Source organism: Leptidea sinapis, chromosome 3 (genome assembly GCF_905404315.1).
Source record: "Leptidea sinapis chromosome 3, ilLepSina1.1, whole genome shotgun sequence".
Taxonomy (NCBI): Eukaryota; Metazoa; Arthropoda; class Insecta; order Lepidoptera; family Pieridae; genus Leptidea; species Leptidea sinapis.
The window spans coordinates 6177509-6189388 of record NC_066267.1 but is presented as its reverse complement, the minus strand read 5'-3'; the positions used below and the strand labels follow the sequence as shown (position 1 = coordinate 6189388).

General features: G+C 39.0%; 1 protein-coding gene across 2 annotated transcripts in view; it reads right to left on the bottom strand.

Annotated features, from left to right (window-relative positions):
- Positions 1-11880, bottom strand: part of LOC126979379 (probable phospholipid-transporting ATPase IIB) — a 36263-nt gene continuing 24383 nt past the window's right edge. For both annotated transcript variants that reach the window (XM_050828634.1, XM_050828635.1), the window contains 5 exons: positions 8978-9153; positions 5362-5466; positions 4640-4766; positions 3085-3288; positions 1-2393 (listed from right to left, as the gene is read on the bottom strand). In XM_050828634.1, the coding sequence (XP_050684591.1) occupies positions 2257-2393; positions 3085-3288; positions 4640-4766; positions 5362-5466; positions 8978-9153 (749 nt within the window). In that variant the 3' untranslated portion in view covers positions 1-2256. The remainder of the gene's footprint in view (positions 2394-3084; positions 3289-4639; positions 4767-5361; positions 5467-8977; positions 9154-11880) is intronic.

The following is an 11880-nucleotide window of genomic DNA, read 5'->3' as shown; positions in this document are numbered from 1 at the left end:
TCAACGTTCATAAAATTTTGGTTACAAATTTAATTAGAAATACCTATATATTCAAAAAACAAATAATTCAGTAAATGACATATCATTTCATATGACAATTAATACAATGATCGGACTTAATTTATATGACAAAACAACGTTTGCCCGGTCAGCACTTGTTACAAATAAAAAGCACGGTGGTAATTAGCTGAATTAATTGATGCCAATAACTAAAATCCCGACACGACGTTTAAATCACTAATTCTATTTTTATTGGAATACTTTACCGTAAAGCATTTGCAGTCAATTGCCAATGATAATAATGAATTATGAAGTCATCTCTAAGGTCCTTATAAAGTGATTTATTAATAATGAACAAATAAAAATTTAATCAGCGCGTCAGTAAGAATATTTATCCACAGCGACATAAGAAAATATACACGGTACACATTATACAAAAATAAACGATAAAAAGTAAGAAACTTTTACTTAAACTATGAAATAATTGACAAGTGGCAGAATGTTTTTATATATAATAAAAGCATTTTGTGGGGATTGATTACTCACTAATTTGTAAAAGTGATGCTAAAGAAAACCGCTAGAGATGTAGAGACAAATATTATTTAACCTGTTCATCACTTCTAATAAAACATGTGATACCATTAGATTGTAAATTATATGAATGATTCTCATTATAATAATTATCAGTTAAACATATATAATAAACTTAAAATCAACAGTTAACGAACCAAATATAACACCAACTACTCTATCTATCTCTACTATCTCTATTATCTTTATGATAGGAATATAATATAAATTATAAAGCAATCCACACATAACATAACTTTGTACTAAACTGTAATCCATACTTTATGTTTTTCTTTCTGTCAATTTACATTGGACACAATCTAAACTCAGATAATTTATACGTCTAGATGGAGCCTCTTCTCGTTAGGCATCGCATGACAACTTCCCAGTTTTATTACTTTAGTGTACAGTTACGTCTTACACTTGCGACTTGCTTACTGCGATATGTCAGTAAATTTTTGTTTAAGTGTGCGTGCGTTGCTGACAAGTTTTTTTTAATAATATTTATTTAAAATACAATGTAGTTTACAGCTTACAACAATAATAACACACACTTTAACTTTAAGAAGCTTATCTGTGTGTGAAGCCGCTTAAAATTAAATTACATAATATTTAAAAAGAAACGAACAATTATTTTCAATTACAGTTATAACAACATAGATCTTATTTTAAACAAAGAAGTAGTAAATATCAATGGAGCCCCCATATTGAAGAATTGGCGAACAGACTTAGTTCTGCAGCATACGCGGTTAAAAAGATTAGACAATTAACTGACATAGATACGGCGCGACTTGTATACTTTAGTTACTTCCATAGTATTATGTCCTATGGTATATTGCTGTGGGACAGCGCTGCTGATATTAATATAATATTTGTGCTGCAGAAGAGGGCTATTCGCGCTATTTATAACCTAGTCCCTAAAGAATCATTGAGACCAAATTCAAAGAAATTAACATCTTGACTGTTGCTTCTCAATATATTCTTGATAATGTAATGTATGTTCATAGGCACATAAGTGAATTTGCCAGAAATTGTCATAACCATAATGTTAACACCAGGAACAGACATAAGCTTATAACGCCTACTACTCGACTAAGTCGAGTTAACAAGTCTTTTGTGGGGCGATGTATATCCTTTTACAACAGGATCCCAGAAAATGTTCAAAACAAAAGTATTACATCATTCAAAAGAATTGTTAAAAACGTTTGTGTGGTAAAGGTTACTATAACATAAATGACTTTCTTAATGATACCACAACTTGGGAATGGAGCGACCGCCCTCAGGCTATTAAATAATAAGTTTAATAATTGTACAATGCTACTTTAATTGTAAAACATATTTTTGATGAAAAAAAAAGCCCACTGAGTTTGTTGCGCCTATTCTTCTCAGGCCTGAGGCATTCATTTTGGAATGGGTGGTAGTTTTTTGACTTTCAATAAGTGATTTCACATCCTATTTTGAATGAAAATATTTGAATTTGAATAGAAATCAATAAAATGAAAAGTTCTCAGCTGTCATAGTCTATCTAGACGTATAAATTATCCAACAATCTAAATAATCTCAACCGCCACTTTAGGTTTAATTGTTTATCTTAAAGTGCACTAATATGTAAATATATATAATAATAAAATACTTTTCATAATTTTTTAACGGTAACACAGTCGTAAATTACAAAAGATATAAGGTTCACTTTCGTATGTTCCGGTACTGGCGCATTCTCCATTTTCTATGCATATACTTGACGATGTAGAGCGGCAGACACGAGACTAGCGTGATAGTTGTCACTTTCCACCAGAAGTTCCAGTGCCTGATGAAATCTCCATCTAAGAATTGATTTTAGAAAGCATTAAAATATGTATTAAGTGCGTTGAGGAAATAGGAGCTATAGCGGCCATCTTGTATGACGTCATCTTTGTCAGCTCTATGCTATCCCCAAAGAGGAAGTAAATACCTACTACGCAATAAGAGGCGCGACTGCCTAACTAAAAAGTTAACTTTAATTTAGTATGAAACATGCAGTGATTTGACTTATGTTTAAAATAGTAGTAATTACAGTATGGCGATTGGCGACGAGGTATAATCCGATTAAGTTTGAAAGTGAACATTTGCTTAAAACGTAGTGGATTTCGGCTATCTCCGTTTTTTACAAGATTATAGCCGTCATCACTCCATCTATCAATACGTTCCATACAATCGAGCAAATCGCTTTTTTCTTAGAGAGCTTCGCTAGACTGGCTATCTGGGAACTGATGTCGATGACGTCACATCGATGCTTTGTTACGGTGAGCAAAACAAGCAACACTAGGATATTAATAAACTACGATTTATTTTTTCAGTATTATAGATTTATGTAAAGGTAAAAAATGTCCCTTGATGATAACACAACCCCCCCCCCCCCCCCAAACTACTTCCTCGGCCAGAGAGAGGAAAGAATCACATCAGTATTTCCATTACTAAACTAACTTAATTGACAAGCAACACTCAAAACAAGTAGGGGCATCTCTTGGTACTTACCGAAGTAGGTGGTGAAGATGAGCAGAGTGGCTGTGTACATGAGCAGGCTGACCAGCTCCGCGACTACCATCAGCTTGTGCCACGTGGTGACGGTGAGCGCCACCATAATCAGCTCGGTGAGGATGAGCGCCGTGTAGCTGATCTCCACGATGTGGATCAGCTGATCTTCGAACAGCACCAGCGCTCCGTACATAATAACGCCGCCTGCGATACACACTCGCATATCATTCGCATATATACGTTCATAATACTCCCAACTGTATTCCCACGACTGTTCCGGTGACATTTTTAGATATATAATAATAATAATAATTCTTTATTTGCATAATGTGTGTATACACATTAACAAAATAATTCTATACGAATCAACACATTAGCCAAAACGGGCATGCAAATTACATTACCTCCATGTCATTATATAATAATAAAATTCTAAGATTACAGCACATAATATTTCATTGTTACATTACATTAGCATCTACACAAAATATACATGTCATATACATATTATGTAGTCAAAGTTAAACACAAGATTATGAAAAAAAAAAGAAAATCACAAATTTAAAAAGTCGGACACAGCATAAAAATTGTAACTAATTAGCCATTGATATAATTGAGTTTTAAAAGGACCGATATTCAACATTTTAATAGCATCGGGAAGTTTATTAAATATTTGAATATACATGGCATGACAATTTTTAGTAAACAAAGTAGTCCGTAGTATATTAATCCAATGTCCTGATGTTTGTTTCCAGTGAACTTCAGCAGTGGGAGGCTCCTTTGCACACGAAGCCGGCTAGATTATGGGCATCACAACGGCGCCTATTTCTGCCATGAAACAGTCTGCTCGTCTCGTCCCTTATTTTTATTTAAATAAAAAACTCCTAAAGTAATGAACAGTTTTTAATGGGGATTACTTCATGGAGTTTAGTCTTAACTTGAGAGATAGGAGAGTTTTATTTCTATTAGGGACCCATAATTATTTTTATTTCCAATATTTGTTTTGTAAGCTCATTTTTTCTATGGCTACGGCGCTTGTTTCTTGAAGGTCTGTGAGTCGTATCGGTTCGGGATAACAGCAGCCGGTAATTGATTCCAGAATATACGCGGCCAGAAATTTCTTACAAAACGCGGTTATGGAATACCAGACTTCAACACGATGCGTGGTAATTAGCTCATTCATCTATCACGCTGCTCAGTTTTACCGAAAATAAATTGTGCTTACTTAAATAACTATATGGCTATAAAACGAAATCTCTATATTCTAAACTTACTTTACTTTTTACTTAATTAGTCAAAGTCAAATAAACTTTAATAAATTAGGTTTAAACTAAGCGCTTTTGAAACGTCACTATAAGTATTTCTTTTAAATAAGGTGCTGAATCTACCATAATATTTTCTTAAAAACTTGGGCTTGTGAGAAGAACATACAAGAAACTCAACGGCCAGTATTTTCAATCAATAGAGTATTTTAATTGTAAAATACTTTAATTTTGTATATTGCAGGTATTGACCTGCAATATACAAAACAAATTAGTTCGTAATTACATCATACCTTGGTAAATAGATATGCCGATCCATATATAGAAAGTCTTGTACGAGAGCTGTCTTCCTTTGGTCATCTGCTTGTAGAGTTGTGGATACCGCAACGCTGTTCCGCTCGATATGTCCTTATCTAGTACCTGATATACATAACATTTATATTGATATATCTAAGAATTACTTATACGTTAATCTAGACTCTAGATAGTTAATTTTTTTCTACGTTTTCACAGCGATCTATCAAGACGTATAAATGATTTTAGATTATATCACTCAATCGATCTTATTTAAAAAATCTTATTAAACCCTTATCCGCCACATTCATACACATCTAAAATAATAAATACGTCATCCTATAGATAGATAAATTATAAAAGAATTAACAAAACCACCTGTTATCCAAACGTTTTGATTTTTATTGAGTGTGAAGTCGAGCACGAGTCTCGTGCCAGAATTTGGCGAGTCAACATCTCCTGAGGATACCTCGTGTATAGGCAAAACACGTGTCGAATTGATTAAAGACAAAACTCAGCGGAATTAACACAAAAAATCACAACATTTGGATAATTATGTAGTGTCCCAAAAACGCCTAATTCAAAAAAATTTCATAGATCTGTTTTTAAAATGTCAAAACTAGGAAAAAAATTATAATATTAATCTTGAATCGCTTATTTAGATTTGATATTGAAATCGATCGTAGCCGTTATAAAATAAAAAATTTACGACGTTACTTACCAACGAAAATACAGGAAGCATTGTGAAGAGCGTTCCGTAGCCAACCATCAAGAACCCTGGATACAGCGACACGGATGAAAAATAGAATACGACGGAGAACACGGCCTGTCAATGAGAAAAGAAAAAAAAAACATCAAATATTTAAAATTTGAAACAAAGTAAAACTTAGAGGATACAGAAAATATATTATAGTCGACAAGATTTTGTCAAGTTGATGTCGAGTAAAATGATACGACACTTTGGGAGTGGAGCGATTTCCCCCAGATTTCATTTTATCATAATGCAATTTTATCATAGCAAAGGGACAGGCTGAAATTAATGCAGCCATTCTTATCAGTTCTGAGGCACATCTTTTCGAATCGGTGGAAGTTCAATAAGATTGGTTGATTGATGCGCTGACGCCCTTTAAAATAGATGTTGTCCCGAGCTAGCACAGTTTTGCCTTTCCAAAGTATGCGGGGCGGCCCAAGCATCCACTAAGAACAAGTCCTAACTGTGGTACCTTCCTGGAGTAGTCTATTTTAAAACCGTGCTGACATTGCAAATCAGCCAAGCTAATGTCCACGTTTATGGGTTTTAAGTTGGACTATGCACCGTGATAACAAGCGTGAAGCTCCGACTTGGAAAATCCGAAAAATGCATACCTTCTCGGGAAACATATTTGATAGCAGCTTTCTATAAGCGCTTTGTGCGAGGCTCGATTGCAAGCTGTCGCTATGCCCAGACTCACAGCTACCTCCTCTCCCTTCTACTCAACTTGTTCCATCCATATAGGTAAGATTTACAAGCAGATCACTGAAACTTGATGGAAGCTGTACTGCCAATCGTTGATCAGCTGGTATTTTTTTATGGAAAAGGAGAAGAAACGAGTGTACGGGTCATCTGGTGTTAATTGATCACCACCGCCCTCTTTCTTTTACAACATCAGAGGTATCACAGGAGCGTTGCCGGCCTTTAAGGAAGGTGTACGCGCTTTTTTAAAAGTACCCATGTCGTATTGGCCAGGAAACACCGCACAAGGAAGTTCATTCCACAGCTTCGTAGTACGTGGAAGAAAGCTCCTTGAAAACCGCACTGTGGAGGACCGCCACACATCCAGATGGTGGGAGTGTCGTGTGAAGGTGGAATTCGGCGGCAGGAATCAGGTGAAACAGCTCTTCGGAAAACTCCCCATGGTAAATGCGGTAGAGGACACACAATGAAGCGATGTCTCTACGCAACGCCAAGTGATCCAGCCGATCACAGAGCATTGGGTTCCCGACAATTCGAGCTGCTCTGCGTTGCACGCGGTCAAATAGATCGAGCTGATACTGGGGTGCGCCAGACCAGAGATAACAGCAATACTCAATATGTGGCTGGGTCTGCGCTTTGTACAGCGCTAGAATGTGGGCCGGCTTGTAGTTTTGCCGTGCTCTATTTATGACGCCCAATTTCTTCGAGCCCATTTGGCTTTGCTCTCCAGATGGTTGCGGAATTGGCAATCGTCCGAGATCTCGAGACCTAGAATTCCGATACTAGGCGAGGCTGTAAGGGAAGTGTTGTCGAAGAGCCGTGATACGACAAATGGGGTTATATTTTTTTTAATAGGTTCACTAAACGGGATACACTCTTAATATTGTATAAAACAGAAAAATACATTAACATGTTGGAGCGAGTGCCTCCTTCTGGAAGTGAACACAGCATGCTTTTAAATGTGTTCTAGATTTTATATAAAACTAAAAACATTAAGTTAAGCTAGATGAACACAATTCAACCCCACAGTCCCCAAGCCAATAATCTGCATTTTCTAGCAGAAGTCTTCTGAACCTAGGGACTGATTATGTCTACCTTCTGACAGACTTCATTATACAGAGAACAAATGCGATATAAACTAGAATGTTGACTATAATTTGTGCATGTTGAGGGTAGACTGAACGTTTTCCTATTAATAATACGGCTGCAATGCCGTGGGACAGCCAAGTTAATTTTAGTTAATAATAGAGGATGGCCATGAATCAGTTTATGTAAAAAGACAACGTCTGACACTTTTCTACGCTGTACAAGAGATGTCATGCCAAAATGCACAAGTCTAGATTCGTAGCAGTCTAATCGACGACAAAGATTACTTGAATATGAGAGATGATATAAAAATTTCGACTGCACCTGTTCTAACCTCTTAATATGAACTTTGTAAGAAGGGTTCCACACCGAACTGCAATACTCTAAAAGACTACGCACGTAGCTGTTAAAAAGTATCTTCGACACATCAGGGTCTTTGAAAAATTTAGTTTGTCTAATCACAAAACCTGAAAGACGAGATGCCTTTTTGGAAATGTAGTCAATGTGCTCTCTAAAATCTAATTTTGTGTCAACCATGACGCTTAAATCTCGCATTGTACAAACTTGTTAGTGGACACGCATTTATGAAGTAAGTAAGTAGTTAAGAATTTAGTTTTCGAGAAAAGTTTAAGTAAAAACATTTTGAGGAATTTAAAACCATCCTATTACTAACACACCAATCGCAGATCGTATCAAGATCACTTTGTAATATGATCTTATCTTCTGTAGATTTAATTTCACGATAAATTTTTAAGTCGTCTGCAAACATTTGAAATTTGGATTTCAATTTAGTCGCTTGATCGTTCACAAACACCAAGAAAAAAGGGGCCCTAAATGGGGGCCCTGTGGAACCCCTGATGGCACGGTTCTTGTAATTGACTTAAAGCCACGGATCTTTACAATCTGGGAGCGGTTCTGCAAATAGGATTCGCACCACCGCAGTAGAGAGAAACATATTCGTGCGTGACCAAGTTTTTCAATGAGCAGTTCGTAGTCAACCACATCGAAGGCTTTTGATAAATCTGTGTAAATAGCATGCAATTCATGACCATCTGTGAAAGTTTGAGTAATGTCACTAACAAAATCCACAAGATCCGATGTAGTTGATCTACCAGGTAGAAATCCATGCTGTTGGGGTATGAGCAAGGGTTTAAGGTGGAAAAAAATATTTTTCTGAACTAGTAATTCAAACAGCTTACCGATAGCAGACAAAATTGTCAGATAGGCAGGTAGTTAGTAATATCTCCAGGATCTCCCTTCTTGTGAATTGGACTAATGTGCGCAACCCTCCATCTTGAGGGAAAAGTTCCACATAGTAAAGACTTATTGAAAATGATTCGTAGCGGCTCAGCCAATTTTGTGCCACAGGCCTTTAAGAAACTAGAAGGTATAGAATCTGGGCCAGGACCTTTATTTGCATGTAGGCTTTTGAGCGCTGATATGACATCTGAGTCTGTGAAACGACATAAACTAAGTGGCGTGTGGCATTCGACGATTTCGTTGTGTTTAGTTCTTGGGTTTGGGTCATGCTGATTGCACCAGATTGGCAATCTGCTGGCCACCTTGAACGCTTTGATCTAAGTAAGTCATTTCATCTTAATCATCATATTAGTGGTAAACGCGCAAACTTGAGGGTAACTTGGGCAAGGTCCAACTTACCCCATTGCGCGACCTTTTCGAGAGAGGATTTGAAGTTTCTCCTGGCATTGGTTGACGATTTCCCTAAAGACCTGCATGCCGTGTATACGGCATACTCATGTCGCCCGCCAGCGAACAGAATATTACTACTAGTGCTCACCTGCATGGTGGACACGATCAGCCCCCGGTGCACTATGAAGAGACAGAGTGCGGCGGAGCGCATCAGCGAGCGGCGGCCGTGCACCAGCAGCAGGCGGGCCATCATCGCCAGGCTGCGCACGCTCACGTCGCCCGCCAGCGACGCCGCGCGACCCTCCGCCCCCTCGATACCCACACCTACACAATCACATTATCTATCTTAATATAATATATAAATTACGTGTCACGTTATTTGTCCGGGATGCACTCCTAAGCTAATGAACGGATTTTAATTGGGATTACTTCATCGAGTGCAGTTTAGTCCAACTTGAGAGATAGGATAGTTTTTATTTTCATTTGGGACCAATTATTTTTATTTTCAATATTTACTTTGAATGGACATAATTTATATTAGAAAATTTAAAGAACAAGGAGCATTTTTTACGAAATAAATCTTGAAGTTTGAAATATTATTTGCAAATTCCTATAAAACAGTATTTTTTTTTATCTACAGAACAACGTCTGTCGGGTCAGCTAGTATATGTTTATAATGAAAATGGCCTTTGTTTGAGGCACAATCACGCCTAAACCACTGATCGTATCTTGTGGGGGGCCTACCAACACTGCGTCTTCCGGTACGTGGTCGCGATTCGAGGACTTTACTGCCCCAACGGGCATCTAACCATCGAACTATGTGCCCTGCCCACTGCCACTTCAGTTTCGCAATCGTTTGGACAATGTCGGTCACTTTAGTTCTCCTACAGATCTCCTCATTTCTGATTCGATCTCGCAGGGAAACTCCGAGCATAGCCCTCTCCATTCCCCTCTGAGCGACCATGAGCTTTCTCATAAGGCCCATAGTTAGCGACCACGTCTGCGTACCATAAATCATCACTGCCAACTCGGTAATTTAAGACACTGCGGTATTTGGTACGAGAAGATTTTACAGAGCTTCCCGAACGCTGCCAATCCGAGTAAGATTCGACGAGTGACCTCTTTCTCGAAATTGGACGTACTTAACTGGATTGTTTGTCCGAGGTAGACGTACTCGTCGACAATTTCAAAAGTACAATTCCCAATTGTTATGGGGGAGTAGGTGCGACATGGACATTTGACATGATCTTCGTCTTGTCCATGTTCATTTTGAGACCTACTCCTTGGGAAGCTGTATTGAAGCCATCGAACATATGGCTTAAGTCTTCCATGGTCTCTGCCATGATTACGATATCGTCTGCGAATCGAAGGTGAGTGATGTATTCGCCGTTGATGTTGATACCCAGTCCGTTCCAGTCCACAAGCTTGAAGACATATTCCAACGCAGCGGTGAACAGCTTGGGCGATATGACTTCGCCTCGTTTGACTCCCCGCTGTAGTCAGATAGGCTTCGAGCTCTGATCCTGGAGACGGACTGACATGGTGGCGTTTCTATACAAACCCTTAAACGCTTCGATATATCGGTAATCAATGTGGCACCTCTGGAGAGACTGAATCACCGTCCAGGTTCACGAACGCCAAGCATAGTGGCTGGTTATACTCCTTTGTCTTCTCTATAACCTGTCGCAGCGTATGTATGTGGTCTATGGTGCTAAAGCCTTTTCGGAATCTGGCTTGTTCGGGATTCGGAAGTCGTCGAGCCTGCGCACGAGACGATCCGTGATAACCCTAGAAAACAGCTTACATACATGATTATGGCTCAGAAGTGATATGGGCCTATAATTCTTAAAAAGCATTTTATCGTCCTTTCTGAAGAACAGCACCACTATACTTCTGTGCCATGCTTGCGGCGTTTTGCCCTCGAGGATGACGTAATTGAATAGTTTCTGGAGGGTCTTAAGTACATTCAATTCCATCATCACCCGGTCGCTGTCCGTAGAACTTCTCGACTTCCCTCAAAAGATGGGGTTTAGACGAAACGACCCTGACGTCACCGGTCTTCAGCTTTGTCAGTTGGCTCTGCCCGATAGACAAATCTCGTGCGAATACTTTTGAGCCTTTGTTACAACTCTATGGCCGCCTTCACGCAATCTGTATTGTGGCGGCGTATATCGCGAGTCAATGACTTGCCTATTTAGTCTATTTAGCTGCCTATACTGGGATGCATCGTCCGGGGACTGAAGGGTCATTTATCGTCTTACATCCATCAATTTGAGGGTATAGTCTGTCTTTTTCCGGTTCTTTTTGAACAGCTGGCCTTGAAAAACTTAAGATCCAGCCGTTTGAACAGCTGCCACGAATCTGTTATTGTACTCGTCCACGTCTACGCAGTCACCGAGGCATTCGAAGCGGTTTTGAAATTCGAGTTGAACGTTGTCGGGGTTTTAGATCTGGATGGGTGCGGGTCAACTTCACCAGTCGAGACCGCTCCAGTTTTGGATTGATATTCAATGTGCCTCTTACTATGCGGTGATCGCTCCCAGTTTTCACTGAGTTGATCAAGGAGACATCATTGAATATATGTCTTTTAGGCGACATAATGAAGTCGATCTCATTATTGGTGGCACCATCGCGGCTGATTCAAGTCCATTTGCGTTGTTCTAGCTTCATGACAAAGGAGTTTATCATATAGAGATCCTCCTTCTTCATGAAGTCGGCCAGCATCTGGCCTCGGGCGTACCGATATCCATAACCAAATTGCCCCACTCTCAAATCATCGCAGCTACGTTTGCACAGTTTTGCATTGAAGTCTCCCATGACAACGTTGAAGTGGGTCTTCGGAGTGTGAATGGCTGTTGAGATGTCCTACTACATGGCCTCCGGCTCGTCGTCTGAGTGTGTCGAAGCCCGAGCGTAAACCTGAATGACCTTCAACAAATACCGTTCAGTAATTCAGAGTATAAGGTACGCTACCCTAGTCGACACACTCCCCAACTCAGTTACGTTGTTGACGAGACTTGTGAACGAGGAACCCGACACCACCCTGGGACA